This window comes from Miniopterus schreibersii (assembly GCF_964146895.1).
Source record: "Miniopterus schreibersii genome assembly, chromosome: 19".
Classification (NCBI taxonomy): domain Eukaryota; kingdom Metazoa; phylum Chordata; class Mammalia; order Chiroptera; family Miniopteridae; genus Miniopterus; species Miniopterus schreibersii.
In genome coordinates this window covers 12,846,763-12,860,833 of record NC_138119.1, presented here as the reverse complement: position 1 = coordinate 12,860,833, position 14,071 = coordinate 12,846,763, and the positions used below count along the sequence as shown (strand labels likewise).

Sequence of the window (14,071 nt, the reverse complement as noted above, 5' to 3'; positions counted from 1 at the left end):
GAGTGGGAATCACACTAACCTGGATATGGATGCTATGTAGGAGTCAGGCTGCGTGTGGGATCTATGTGTAAGGGCCTCATGGAGGTTATAGACTAATACCGTGTTTTTCAGTGGTGGACTTTTTTATTTAGGATAATCCTGATGACCCTGGGGTTTACAGAACAATTCTACTTATTGCTGTTCCCTGCCCAGCAAATATCTGTATGACTCTCTAGTTATTGTGACGATTAAAACCTGCCTCCACCCGTCCGGGCGTGGCTCAGCGGTTGAGCATCGACCTAGGATCCAGGAGATCGGGGTTCAATTTCCGGTCAGGGCACATGCCCGGGTTGCGGGCTAGGCAGCCAATCAATGACTCTCTCATTATTGGTGTTTCTATCTCTCTCCCTCCCCCTCCTTTACTCTTGGAAATCAATAAAGATATATTTTTTAAAAAAAACCTGCCTCCACACATTGCCAAATTGTCCTCTGAGGGGAGAGGAGGGGCGATGTCACTTATATTGAGAACCACCGTGTTTTAAAGGGCAGTGCTATTTTAAAAGTTCACTCTAATTTCTGCCCCTTAAAATATAGCTATTGCCCTGGATTGTATGGCTCATTTGGTTGAGCATTTTCGCGTGCACTGAGAGGTTGCTAGCTTGATTCCAGTCCTGGGGACGTGCCCAGGTTGTGACTAGATCCCCAGTAGGGGGTGTGCAGGAGGCAACCAATCAATGGTTCTCTCTCACCTATGTTTCTCCCTCTCTCTCTCTCTCTCTCTCTCTCTAAAAAAATCAATAAAAATAAAATACAGCAATTATTTTTAGGTTTTTCCTCCCAGGGTCTTTGTATACATATTTGCTTTCTTTTTCTTTTTTTTTCTTTTTTAAAAAATATATCTTTATTGATTTCAGAGAGAGGAAAGGAGGGGGAGAGACAGAGATAGAAACATCAGTGATGAGAGAGTCATTGGTCGGCTGCCTCCTGCACACCCCGGACTGGGGATCGAGCCTGCAACCCGGGCATGTGCCCTGACCAGGAATCGAACCCCTATTGCCTGGATCCTAGGTCAATGCTCAACCGCTGAGCCACACCCGGCCAGGCTTTCTTTCTTTTTTTAATCCTCACCTGAGGACATGTTTTTACTGATTCTAGAGAGAGGAAGGGAGAGGGGAAGAGAGCCCAAAACATTTATTGGTTGCCTTCCGTATGCACCCCAACTGAGAATTGAACCCACCTTTTGGTGTACAGGACGATGCTCCAACCAACTAAGCCACCTGGCCAGGGTTATGTTTTCTGTTTTCATAGTGTACATAAAGTAGGAAGTATTATTGGGACCATACTGGCCTCAGCTTCCACTGGAGCTGGGGAAAACTTCAGCCCAGAAGGCAAGGTGCCTGAGCAATGCCTGTAGTCACCCCCCAGGTCCAATTGATTTTATGGCAGAAAAGTATCTTTTTCATATTAACATCTTGAAACAATTTCGAAACAGACTGTAAAACAGGAATAAACTTGTATGTGAACTTCAGAGGCTGATACAAATTTCCATTACCCCTGTACTGGTCAGATAGATTTGGATTCTTCATACCCCCTCTTTAAGGTGTGCTCCAAGTAGAAAATACAGACAAAGCCAAGGACTTGAGCACTTAACTACATGTATTGGGAATGCTTTGGTTGTAAGGAATAGCTTAACAGTAGCTAAAATAAATATGGGGTTTATCTTTATCGCATTATAAAAGTTTTGACTTGAGCAACTGTGGCCTGATATAGCTGGACTTTCTGTGATTCTTTTGGTCTTTTAAGGTTGAAATATGTAGCTCTAGTCATCACATCCATGTTCAAATGCTAGAAGGAAGGCTAAAATTTTCTCAGAAGCTCCCAGCAGATAAATCTCTATATCTTCTTGGCCAGAATTGGATCACATGACCACCCCTAGCTGCAAGGGAGTCTGAAAAAGCAATAGGATTGTATTGATTGGCTTGTACCAGTAATTCACCTTCCCTGGGGCTGGGTACACTGTTAACTCTAACAAGGAAGTTGGGTTTTGGTTAATTAAACCACTATGATAGGTCTATTCCAATGCCTACAGCAAGAGGCATTAGAAAGTATAGGATTGAGTGGGTCTGTACCCCAATATTTGTTCCAGTCTATCATTCATAATGCTGTATATTAAATGGTTTTACAGAAAAATGTTCAACTGTTCACTTTGGTCCTTTGAAACCCTTGTTATATATGTATTTCTTATACTTCAGCTGTATTCTTTTCTTTGCCGTTTCACTTGTCTCCATTTCTCAACCCACGGAACATATACTGTAAAGGTGTTTTTTCTCCCTTAAAATGTCCTTCCAACTTGTTGGTCTGAGTTTTTTATTTTATTCCTCTGTTGGTCTTTCCATCAACTGACTCTTATTGCCCTCTGTCTGAATTGTCCTTGCACCCATTCTGCCTTGCAGATGCATGTCATGTATGCCAGCTAGTTGAAAGTCTCAAATTTACGTCTGGTACTCTACTAACCTTCCCTTTTTCTCTTTCTCCTCCTCTTTCTCCTCTCCTCTTGTTTTCTCTCCTTCCTGTTGCTGCTGCAGAGCGTCTCTACAGCCAACTTGAGCGAAACCGCCTGCTTTCTAATGAGCTGAAGCTAACGCTGCATGATCTATGTGACTGATGGCAGGGCTCTCTGATGCCCATTAAACCGAGCTTATTGCTCACACCACTGACCTGGACCCCAGCAAAAAGCTGATTGTGTTTTTAAAAGTTACTAAGTTGCCCTAAGCAAATTGCTTTTTAATTGGGGCAGTTAGAGTATTGTTGACTTCCTAAGAGTACTATAAAGTAGGAATGTTTAATATTGCATTTCTATCCCTTTTCAAGAGATTGTGGATGATGAAGGGAGGGGCCTGAGAGGTTATAGTGAGAAAACCTAGGAGAGTTTTCTACTTTCCACCCTTACTTGCTGCTCTTTCACTTGTGCACTGACTGTACGATACATACGTTCCCTTGAATGGATGTTTTCTAACAATAAAAGGAATGACTTGACAAGATGTTGTAACTGCTTCATCTGCAGGCCCAGCGATGGGCCCTTCTGATTGGGTGCAAAAAAGGGAAGGAAAAGAAAGGGGCATGGAATATTAATAGGTCTGTGTGCCATCACCTTCTCTGAGTTGAAAATTTCAGTATTTTCCCACCTCCCTAGAGCAGTCAGAGAGGTTTGCTTTCTGGGCAGATTAGATTCTCTTTGATGTCCAGCTACTGGTTTTCTTCCTGAGATTTTCCCTCTTGCTTTTTCCTGATTCTATGTTTAATTTTAAGTAACTGTGTCACAGGCTAATTCTGGCTAAAAACTGCAAAAATCTCAAGGTTTTGCTTACACATATACATTTGGTAGTTTCTTGGCATTGTTTTCTTTAGAGATTCTTTTACTTAAAACTATGGGGTTCTTTTATTTATCCCACCAATTATCCCTTCCCTCTCTACTTTTTGAGGAAAGCCTATAGTGCATGAGAATCCCCTGTACTCTTTTCAAACGGAGATCCTGATGTTTCTACTGGTAGAAATACGTCCATTCTTATTCTTAGTGGTCAAGCCCCAGTGGCCATTTCAAGTAGGTATTGTTCTATGGGCAAACGAATGGATGACTGGTGTTTAAGGCTGCCTCCTTTGAGGACTGAAAGCTATAGGGCTTGGTTGGGTGTGGGAGGTAGAGGAAATGACTGCTGATAAGGTTCCCAACTACCCCAGAAGTACAGCAGCACCTGCAACTTCAGTAGGCAAGCTAGAGGCCCTGCAAAAACCACGTGATGCAATAGCTAGCTCACTTCTGTGGCTGAGAAGGCAACTGCTTTATTAGTGCGCAGCTTCCTTGCAACAGGAGCAATTCTCAAAGTGGGTAGACCTTGAAATTTACTTCTGGTTTTGTAATATCTCTCCTTTACCTCCATTAGATAAACTGAAATGCACCAAAGAGGAACATCTTTGTACACAAAGGATGCTGGACCAGACTCTGCTTGACCTGAATGAGATGTAGAGCATCCCAGTCCTGCCCTGCCGCTGCTCCTCCCTCTGACCCTGACTCTGCCTGAGGCCAGCCTGCTCGAAGCTGACCTTTAAACTGAGGGCTGATCTTTAACTGGAAGGCTGCTTTCTCCTTTCACTGCCGCCCCCCCCACCCGCACCCCTGTCTTTTTCGCCAAAACTGTCTCTGCCTCTCCTCAGAGATTCTGATTGGGCTAGAGGCTGAGCACCTTTGGGAACAACATTTAAGGGAATGTGAGCACAATGCAAAGTGTCTTTAAAAGCATGTTGTGATGTACACATTTTGTAATTACCTTTTTTGTTGTTGACGTGGCAACCATTTGCGAAACATTCCAAATAATTCCACAGTTCTCAAGCAGCAGTCTAATTCCTTTCTCACTTTTAGGAGGTAATTTTTCATCTTAATCCATATTGCCCTCTCCATAGAGGAGGGGAAGAGACATGGGCCTGCCTTACTGAGAGCCAAATAGCCCAGAGAAAGACTCCACTATGGGGGATCATTGCTTTGTGCAGAGTACTAGCCAAACCAGAAAGGTGATTCCAGGAGGAGTTGTTCCCCTCCCCCCCCCAAAAAAAAAAGTGGTGATCAAGTTTCACCTTTTAAGGTATCTTTGGGAAATTTTGTTTTGTTTTGTTTTTATCAGAAGTGACCAAATTAAATGGTGAGACCTCTCTGTCTGGACCAAATCCTTGTGCCATCTCTACCCTCTTCCCAGTGGTTTACAGAATGGATTATGTGCCCCTTATGTTGAAGTAACCAGTTATTTGCTCTCCTGCCTCCTTGAAAGAAAGAAAATTATGTTTTTGCCACTGATTTAGCCATATGAAACTCATCTCGTCACCCTTTTCTGGGTCTGAAGCTGCTGTCTCTAAAAGTGCCATCTCATTGTGCTTTGTATCAGTTAGTGCTGGAGAAATCTTGAATAGTTTATGTACAAAACTTCTTAAATTTTGTATTATTTTGAAACTTTGCTTTTTGGGGTTGAGGCGCACTGGCCACCCCATCTGGCTGTGAGAGCTCACTAGAGGCTGGGCTGGCAGTGTGCTGATCTTTAAAAGTTTCTTTCCCTACCCAATACTCCATTTTTGGTGAGGTTTTTGTGAGGTTTGTTAGGTGCGCATCCTGCAGCTTATTGGCTTAAAATGTACTCTCCTTTGGTGTGGTCTCCTTGGGGGCCATTTGGGAGAAAGAGAAACCAATAGTGCAACTGTTTTGATACTGAAAATTGACAAGTATCTTTTTAAAATAAAGAACCAGTCCCTCCAACCCTCAGACCTACTTGACTTTTATTTACTAATCCAAATGTGCTTTCTCCACAGGAATGGGGTTTAGGTTAAAAATCAGATCTTTGTGGGTGGTAGTAACAGGGTTTAAAACCTTGCTCGGAGATTTCTAGTTATATGTCCTGATATAAATCATTGATTTTCATCATCTGTAAAATAAAGATAACATGTATTATCAGGTAAATGTGAAGATTTGAAATAATAACCATGTGCCAGTCCTTTTATCTGTTACTTAATTTAACACTGGCATCTTCAGGGTGGTCAATACATTTTTCTTTACAGCTGTATTAGTTCTTTCTTATAAACCGTCGATTTATTATTAGGCTCTGTGCTCCTTAAACAACTTCAATATTTGACACCGATCACATACTCCTATATATGTGTGGTTTTAGTAAACTGCCCTGAACAGGCTTTGAGCTGATACTCTGTTGGCTATTTGGAGAAAACAAGTTAATTTAACAAGAAGTGCTCTTAGTATTTGCTTAGAGATGGGCTAAGTGGATAGCTTTCAAAGCTGCCTTTGAGACACCAGTCTGGCATTTCCTGCACCCTGGCCATGAGGCTGGAGATGAACCTGACATCCTAGTAAAAATGACACAGCTTACATGACAACAACCAGCTACCTGTTTATAATCAAGACTGGAACGATTTTCCGTTAATTCGCACAGACCAATGCTGAGTGGAAATTACTGTCAAAAATAAAAAATGGTGGGGTGGGTCTAGGAGCCAAATAAGGTAAGCAAAAAGAGAAAAGCTGGGAGAAAAAAAATTTTTAGACTTTTTTATTTTTACTATTAAAAAGATCTGCCATCCAATACTTAGTGGGTAGCTGGGTTTGTGCCTAAAGTTTCCATGATGATGATTTGCTGGAGCGTTTGAAAGCTATTCCCACAATTCCGGGCCAGGAGGAAGCCCCACCTCCTGCTGACGTTACGCCTGAGGATTGGCCGATGGGGCTGAGGGCGCGGCTGTAGTGGAGCGGGAACTTGAATCCCGCAGTCGCCATGACTGGCTCTGGGGCGTCAGGGTCCCGAGGCGCGGGACTGGTTTTCTGCTTGCCTCCACACCTCCTGTTGCTGCTGCTGGCTCTGTTTGGCACTCTGGCCAACAAGCTTAACGTGCCACAGGTGTTGCTACCCTTCGGCCGGGAGTCCGGCCGAGTGCCCTTCCTGCTGAAGGCGCAGCGGGGCTGCTACACTTGGTGAGGGGTTGAGGGTCACAAGGGTGTGCGTCCCCACACCACCCAGTAAGGATGGGAGAGGCTCACCAATGTAGGAGGCCACGGGAATGCTTTGTGCCCACTTGGTGACTTTTCTGTAGGGAGGAGGGTGGGATGTTGGTGGGAGGGAGTGGAGTGGCCAGACTCCAGATGCGGCCTGTCCTCGTGTGGGACCTTGTGTGAGGGAATGCTCAGGATGTGACACTGGCCATCTGTGTGTGTGTGTGTGTTGGGAGGGGTGGTCACTGTGGGAGTGGCAGGCAGAGCCCAGGTAGGCCCTGTGTGGGAGGCCTCTGGTACTGGGGCTAACCAATGTGGGGAACTAACAGTGTGAACAACTAGAGTGAGAAGGTCGGAGGAAATTTACTTAGGAGCAGAGGCTTGGGGTGTGAGGGTCCCAACCAACAAAACAAGGTGAGGCTTTCCGTGTGAAGGCATTTCAAAACATAACTACTGTGTTCTTAGCTAAGCACTTCCCATGTATTAACTCAATTTTTATAGTCTTATGAAGTACTATTACTCCTGTTTTACAGATGAGGGAACTGAGGCCAAGAGACCATGAAGTATAAACTTGTAATATGAAAAGATTCATTTTGGGTGAAGATGAGGTCTGCCTGTACTGTTTCCCCCCTTAAATGAGGGTACCCTCTTGAACTGTGAGGACAGGGGATACTCAACTCTAGGGGGGTGACTTCTGACTGAGGATGGAAAGTCATGATTTTCTTATGTAGGAGGACCCAAAGATAGGCTGTATGGTTACCTAAGGTGTGAGGGAACCTAACTGAAGTGGGTTTCAAGGTATCAGAGGGTTCATCCTGAAAGGAGATTTCCCTTTACCATCTCCTAAAAGAAGCACTATGGTTTGTTCACATCCCATTTTATGAGGGAGTATAAGGGAAGTATAATTGTAAGATGCCCCAGTGTGGTGTATTTCCTGACTGAGAGGCTGATGCAAAGAATCTTTCCAGCATTAAAAGCCATTCCATCCATCCAAAAATATTAATGATTTTTTTTGAGGTGGGTTCACACCTCAAAATTTTGGCAACTTTTCCATCTTAGATATCAGCAGTCCAATTTCTAGAATTGAAGGAAATTCATTCCTCAGTGTATGAGAAAGCCACTTCTTTCATTATTGGAAACAGCATCAATCCTATTTTTACATACCAAAGGAAGAATGTAGCAACCTCATTTTAAATATAGAGGAAGGAATGTGATTTTGCACATGGGATCATTGGGAAAAGGTTCTGATGAGTCTCCCACTTAAATCTTGTTTCCTAAGTAATGTTTCTATTTTGAAGAGAGTCATTTAAATACACCTGACTGTATAATATGGACAAATTAAAAGAATCTTTGTTCCACGAAAAGTTAATTTTAATCCACCTATTCTTATTTCATACTCTTAAGCATTTCATTCTGGCAGGCATTCCACGCATCATGATGTAGTAACTGTTGAGCCTTTATATGAAAATGGCACCTTATGTTCCCAAAAAGCTGTACTCATTGCTGAATCTACCCAACCTATACGCCTCAGCAGTATTATTCTTGCTCGAGAGATAGGTATGTTGAGAGAAAACTCACTATGTTACAGTAAAATAACTGTAGCATCCTATTCTGTGACTTTTTTTTTATGGTGGCTGTTACAAAGTGGAAACGGAAACTCTGGTTTGAATCGATGAAGAGGGGAAGGAATTATTTATCAGAACTAGCTTAGGTGTTAAGGTCTGAGATTGGTCTCAAGTGAGGCAAAAGGTAGTGGTATAAAGACTAGTACTTCCCGAAGTGTGGTCTTGTGAACCTATATCATTAGCATTACCTGGAAGCTTGTTAGAAATGTAAATTCTTTTTATTTTTAATTTTAGTGTTGTTTTTCGTTTTTTTTAAGAGAGGGAAGAAAGGAGAAAGGAAAAAAAACATCGATGTGGTGAGAAAGAAACATGCCTGTGCCCCAACTGGGTATAGAACCAACAACCCGACCAGGAATTGAACCTGTGACCTTCTGGTACACAGGAGGACACTCCAACCAACTGAGCCACACTGGCCAGGGCAGAAATGTAAATTCTTAGGCCCTGTCCCAGTTCTGCTATGTCAGAACAAGCTTTCTGAGTGATTCTCATAAATACTCAAGTTTGGGAAGTACTGCACTAGTCTGTTTTAAACCAGAACAGCTCGAGAAATGCTATTCGTATCCAAAATCAGAACAGGGCTATATGTGTTCCTGAGTTTCTGGATCTTCATTGCCATATTGATAGGCCAGGAATATCTGTATGTCTTTTAAATATTTTGATAAATGATATATCTATGCTATGTTATTAAAGAAAAGTTCAAGATGCTTGGTATACCATATTTCATATAATTGAAAATGCCATATATTATAAAGTTATTTTTATGTACCACTATTATTTTATTACCACTAAGAAAGAAAAATACTGGCAAAGTATGCTTTTCTTCATTTAGAATTTATACTTTATACCTACTGAAGAACTCTTTGACTTAACTAGATGGTTATTTTTATTATACATTACTGTCATGCCTAATAAAAAGGAAAGTATAAACATCAATGATGAGTCATTGATCAACTGCCTCCTGCAACCCCCCTACTGGGGATCGAGCCTGATACCCTGGCACGTGCCTTGATCAGGAATCAAACCATGACCTCCTGGTTCATAGGTCAATGCTCAGCCACTGAGCCACGCGGGCTGGGCCATAAGGGAAAAAATTGAAAAAAATAAAGAGACATTTTTTGGTAAGATTGATATGGTTGCTACCATTTTGCTTAACTAAATGCATTTTTAAAAATCTATTAGCATAATTTCATAAAAGGAAAAACATTTTAGCACTTCAAAAGTAAGATAGAATATAAGAATATAGTCCTTTAAAGTGAACAAATTTAATTACTTGCTACTTTAAAATTATTTTCCTCATTTTTCCATGGATGAATGAAAACATCGTTGTAGATCAGTGTTTGGTCTAGTGTCTCTTACTATAAACAGAAGTTCTTATATTTTGTCATCATGTTGTTTTCTTCCACAGGTTGAAAGCATCTGTTATAGCCTTTCTTTTTTATATTATTTAGAATAAGTGCCTAAGTGTTTAAGACATTGAATAGATTCATGACCTGTTGAATTAAATTCTCAGTTTTTGCATTCATTATAGTGACTGACCATGAACTGCGCTGTGATGTTAAGGTTGATGTGATAGACAGCATTGAAATTATATCTCGAACTCGAGAACTCTATGTAGATGATTCACCACTGGAACTGATGGTGAGAGCATTGGATGCTGAAGGTAAAGAAGTTCAGAAGATTCAACAAAATTACTTAAAGTAATACTCCTTTATGTTTAGTATTTGGAAACAGAAACTTGAGAGATAAAAGTAGATTGGAATAATATTTATTTTCTCATATGAAGCTCATGTACATGAGGAATTAATAATTCTGAGTATGGTTCAATGTACTAGCTAATACTTTAGTAAAAATTTCCTGCTATATTGAGTTGTTGGTTATCTTAGAAGTTTCCTTGAATATCCAAATTCTGCCCTTAGCTTCTGCTGATGGATGATCCCTAGGATTAGCAATTAAGAACATTTTTTTTGGAATTTATTACTAACTCTGTTTTGATCAGTGCACTTTCTAAAGGCTAGGAAAATTCAATGTAAACCTGTGAACAAGTTTTATAATTTTAAATTTGTCTTTCTTGAGCCTGATTTTATATTGTTTTTAATATACTATACTAATGTTATAATATATTTAAAACATTTAAAGTTATTGCTTCTTTCTAAACTATTCAGTAAAGAATAATTTTTAAATCTGAAGAATGAATGTATTAAAATATTCTAGAGTCTCATTTTTATAAAATTTTTGTTGAAAGGACCAGGATTTAGGGATGCCTGTCAACCCTTAGGTAGACTATAAGGTGACCTTTATGTAAAGAGAAACAGAAAAAGAGGCAAAATTTTTGTCAACCAGAAGTTAACCATCTTGAGTCCTTTTTACTTCCAGAAAGCTTGTGCAACAATAGCACTTACATTGTTTATGTAGGGATCTTCCTAGTATATGTATTTTAATTCATTAACGATAAGTATTTCTATTTGTTAATAAAAGAGACTGAAAAATAATTTTCTAGTTAGGTTTCCCTTTTTAGTTAAAGATACCTGAATGTTTTTGAGTATGTGATTCTATCTTGTCTGCTTTTGACTTGCTCTGCAGGAAATACTTTTAGTAGTTTGGCAGGGATGATGTTTGAATGGAGCATTGCCCAGGATAACGAATCATCAAGAAAAGAACTGTCTAGCAAAATTAGGTAACCTTGAAACCTAACATAAGCCATCTGACTCTGAAGGACACATCTGCCTTTGTGACACACTGAACAGCAACCATTTGTGAGGGCTTTAATCCTGCTGTTTGGACTTTTTTGGAACAGATAAATTTACCAGGGGGGAATGTCTTTGATATAGTAGGATATAGGATATAGTATGGTATGGATATAGGTATCATTATGATAGTTTAATTTGAAGTACTTCAAAGGAGTTCATGCACTTATTTGAGTCAGGTATATATTCTGGCCATTTTGTTGTTCAAACTATCTGCACATGCTGAAATACAGTAAGTGGAAAATAGTTTGAAATTTTGTCTTCAGTACCAAGAAATAGCTCTCAGACCATTCAAGTTTTAGTCCGACAACAGCTTTATCCAGAGGCACATTAAATACTTTTCTTCTATCTAGTCCTTGTGGAAAACAAAGTTTGAAACTTTTGCCCTGGCTGGTGTGGTTATAGCATCAGCCCATGCACAGATCCCAGTTAAGGGCACCTGGGTTGCAGGTTCCATCCCGTACCCTGGTCAGGCCCTGTGGGAGGTGTCCCTCACATCTGACATTTCTCTCTATCCCTTCCCTCTCTCTTTCCCTCTCTCCCTGTCCCTCCCTCCCTTCCTTCCACTCTCTCTAAAAAAAATCAATGGAAAAAATATCCTCTGGTGCAGATTGACAAAATAAAACAACTGTATGGACATTGAAGAGACTACATATTTTTTCTTAAATATGTCTTTATTGATTTCAGAGAGGAAGGGAGAGAGAGAGAGAGAAACATCAATGATGAGAGAGTCTTTGATCTGCTGCCTCCTGCATGCCCCCCACTGGGGATTGAGCCTGCAACCCAGGCATGTGCCCTGACCTGTGGAATTGAACGGTGATCGCCTGTATCATTTGTCGATGCTCAACCGCTGAACTACACTGGCCCAGCTGAAGAGACTATGTTTAGAGTTGCTTAGTGCCTTTTAGAAGAAGACTGATTGTTTGATTCTGTTGTAAACAAACCCTATTTTAAATCTCTTTAGGATTCTAAAATACTCTGAAGCAGAATATTCTCCCCCAGTGTATATAACTGAGATGGAAAAAGAAGAGAAACAAGGAGATATAGTTTTGGTGTCTGGGATTAGAACTGGTGCTGCTGTTGTAAAAGTTCGAATTTATGAACCATTTTATAAGGTAAAAAGTTTGTAAACTTTCATTTACTAGGCTTGCCTACATAAAATATAGTTTATTATGTTTATCCATAGTAGAAGCTTTCTAACCTGATATAATTTGGGCCAATAGTCATTTAATTGAAAAAGTCATTTAAAGTGAGTAAACATAAAAAACATTTGTCTTCCTTAAACATTTTATTACCTAATTACGAACACAGCTGTTGTTTTCTGTTAAAACATATAACTGCATTTTATTTACTAATCCTTTGGTGTAGATCCAAGATTTTTCTTTGACCATGAGTTCACAGGTTAGAAATATACATACTCTTGTCCGGCCGGCCAGGTGTAGCTCAGCCTAGGACCCAGGAGATCGTGATTTGATTCCGGGTCAGGGTACATGCCTGGGTTGCGGGCTTGATCCCCAGTTGGGGGCGTGCAGGAGGCAGCCGATCATCATCATTGATGTTTCTCTCTCTCTCCCTCTCTCAGTCTCCCTTCCTCTCTGAAATCAATAAAAAGTAAAAAAAAAATATATACATACTCTTTCTTGCATAAATTACAGTTCCTAGTTTCTTTTTCTTTTCATTTCATTTTATAAATTAGACATGTATGAAGCAATTTGAGTATATAATTCCATGTTTTTCAAGGATTTTTACATTTCTCACCTACCTAATTTGATAGCAGCACATTTTACCAGCTTGCTTTTAACTTTTCAAAATGTTTTAATTCTTTGCCCTGGCTGTGTAGTTCATTTGGTTAGAGCACCATCCCAATATGCCAAGGTTGTGGATTTCATCCCTGGTCAGGGCACATACAAGAATCAACCAATGAATGCATAAATGAGTGGAACAAAAAAATCAATGTTTCTCTCTCTCTCTCAAATCAATAAAAAAAAAAGTTTAAATTTTTTGTAGAAGCAACTGCTCTATTTTTGCATTCATGGTTTATTTTTTTAAGCGTAATTATAATTAAAAGTGCAACTGGCATGCCTGGACGGGTGTGGCTCAGCAGTTGAGCATCGACCTAGGATCCAGGAGATCACCACCCTTTGATTCCCAATTGGGACACATGCCCGGGTTGCGGACTCAATCCCCAGTTGAGGGCGTTCAGGAGGCAGCTGATCAGTGACAAGTCTCTCATCACTGATGTTTCTATCTCTCTCCCCCTGCCCTTCCTCTCTCTGAAATCAATAAAGATATATATTTTTTTAAAAAGTGCAGCTGGCACATGGCATGGTTTAGTGGTTAGAGCATCGGCCTGCACACAGAAGGGTTGTGAGTTCAATTCTGGTGAAGGGAACGCAACTACCTGGGTTGCAGGTTGGATCCCAGGCTCCAGTCAGGGTGTGTGGGAGAGACAACCAATTGATGTGTCTATTTCACATTGATGTTTCTCTCTCTCCTCCTCCCTCCCTCCCACTTTCTCTAAAAATCAATGAAAAGCCCAGCTGGGCGTGGCTCAGCGGTTGAGCATCAACCTAGGATCCAGGAGATCGGAGTTCGATTCCCGGTCAGGGCACTTGCCCGGGTTGTGGGCTGCAGTGATCAATGACTCTCTCATCATTGATGTTTCTGTCTCTCTCTCTTCCTCTCTCTGAAATCAATAAAGATATATTTACAAAATAAATAAATAAATATCAATGAAAAAAGTATTCTCAGGTGAGAATTAAAATAAAAGTGTAACTGGCATAAATGAGTTTGGGAAAAAATAAATGTCTTTTGGTTAGCATTTAATGCAAGTGGCAAGAAAACAAATATGTAGACATTCTAGAGAGCAGCCTACTAACCTTGTGTTGGGTAAGCCTTCACAAGAATCAATATGTTCAACTTAATCTGGAAAGTAAGTTGGAGGTTGGTTAAAAGGATTTCTGTGGCATAACAGTCAAGGTATTCATTTTCTCATTTCAGCATACTTCTCTTTTTTTTTTTTTTAAATCCTCACCCGAAGATATTTTTTTCTCCTGCTTTTCATAAAGAGTGGAAGGGAGGAGAGAGAGAAAGATGTGACAGAGACACATCGATTGGTTGCCTCCTGCACGTGCCCCGACCAGGGCCTGGGATAATCCTGCAACCAAAATACGTGCCCTTAACCAGAA

At 40.5% G+C, this 14,071-nt stretch overlaps 2 protein-coding genes across 14 annotated transcripts in view; both read left to right on the top strand.

The window, feature by feature from the left end:
• Positions 1-5,284, top strand: part of TPM3 (tropomyosin 3) — a 29,133-nt gene extending 23,849 nt beyond the window's left edge. For 9 of the 12 annotated variants that reach the window (XM_081121526.1, XM_081121527.1, XM_081121517.1 and 6 more), the window contains one exon: positions 3,921-5,284. In XM_081121526.1, coding sequence (XP_080977652.1) covers positions 3,921-4,003 — 83 coding nt within the window. In that variant the 3' untranslated portion in view covers positions 4,004-5,284. Of the gene's footprint in view, positions 1-2,564; positions 2,660-3,920 lie in introns of those variants that run through there. The other 3 variants (XM_081121520.1, XM_081121522.1, XM_081121521.1) reach the window with 1 other exon arrangement.
• Positions 5,285-6,299: 1,015 nt separating this feature from the next.
• NUP210L (nucleoporin 210 like) overlaps positions 6,300-14,071 on the top strand; it is a gene marked incomplete at both ends in the record, with an annotated part of 51,496 nt that continues 43,724 nt past the window's right edge. For both annotated transcript variants that reach the window (XM_081121515.1, XM_081121516.1), the window contains 5 exons: positions 6,300-6,496; positions 7,935-8,071; positions 9,668-9,799; positions 10,720-10,813; positions 11,848-11,998. In XM_081121515.1, coding sequence (XP_080977641.1) covers positions 6,300-6,496; positions 7,935-8,071; positions 9,668-9,799; positions 10,720-10,813; positions 11,848-11,998 — 711 coding nt within the window. The remainder of the gene's footprint in view (positions 6,497-7,934; positions 8,072-9,667; positions 9,800-10,719; positions 10,814-11,847; positions 11,999-14,071) is intronic.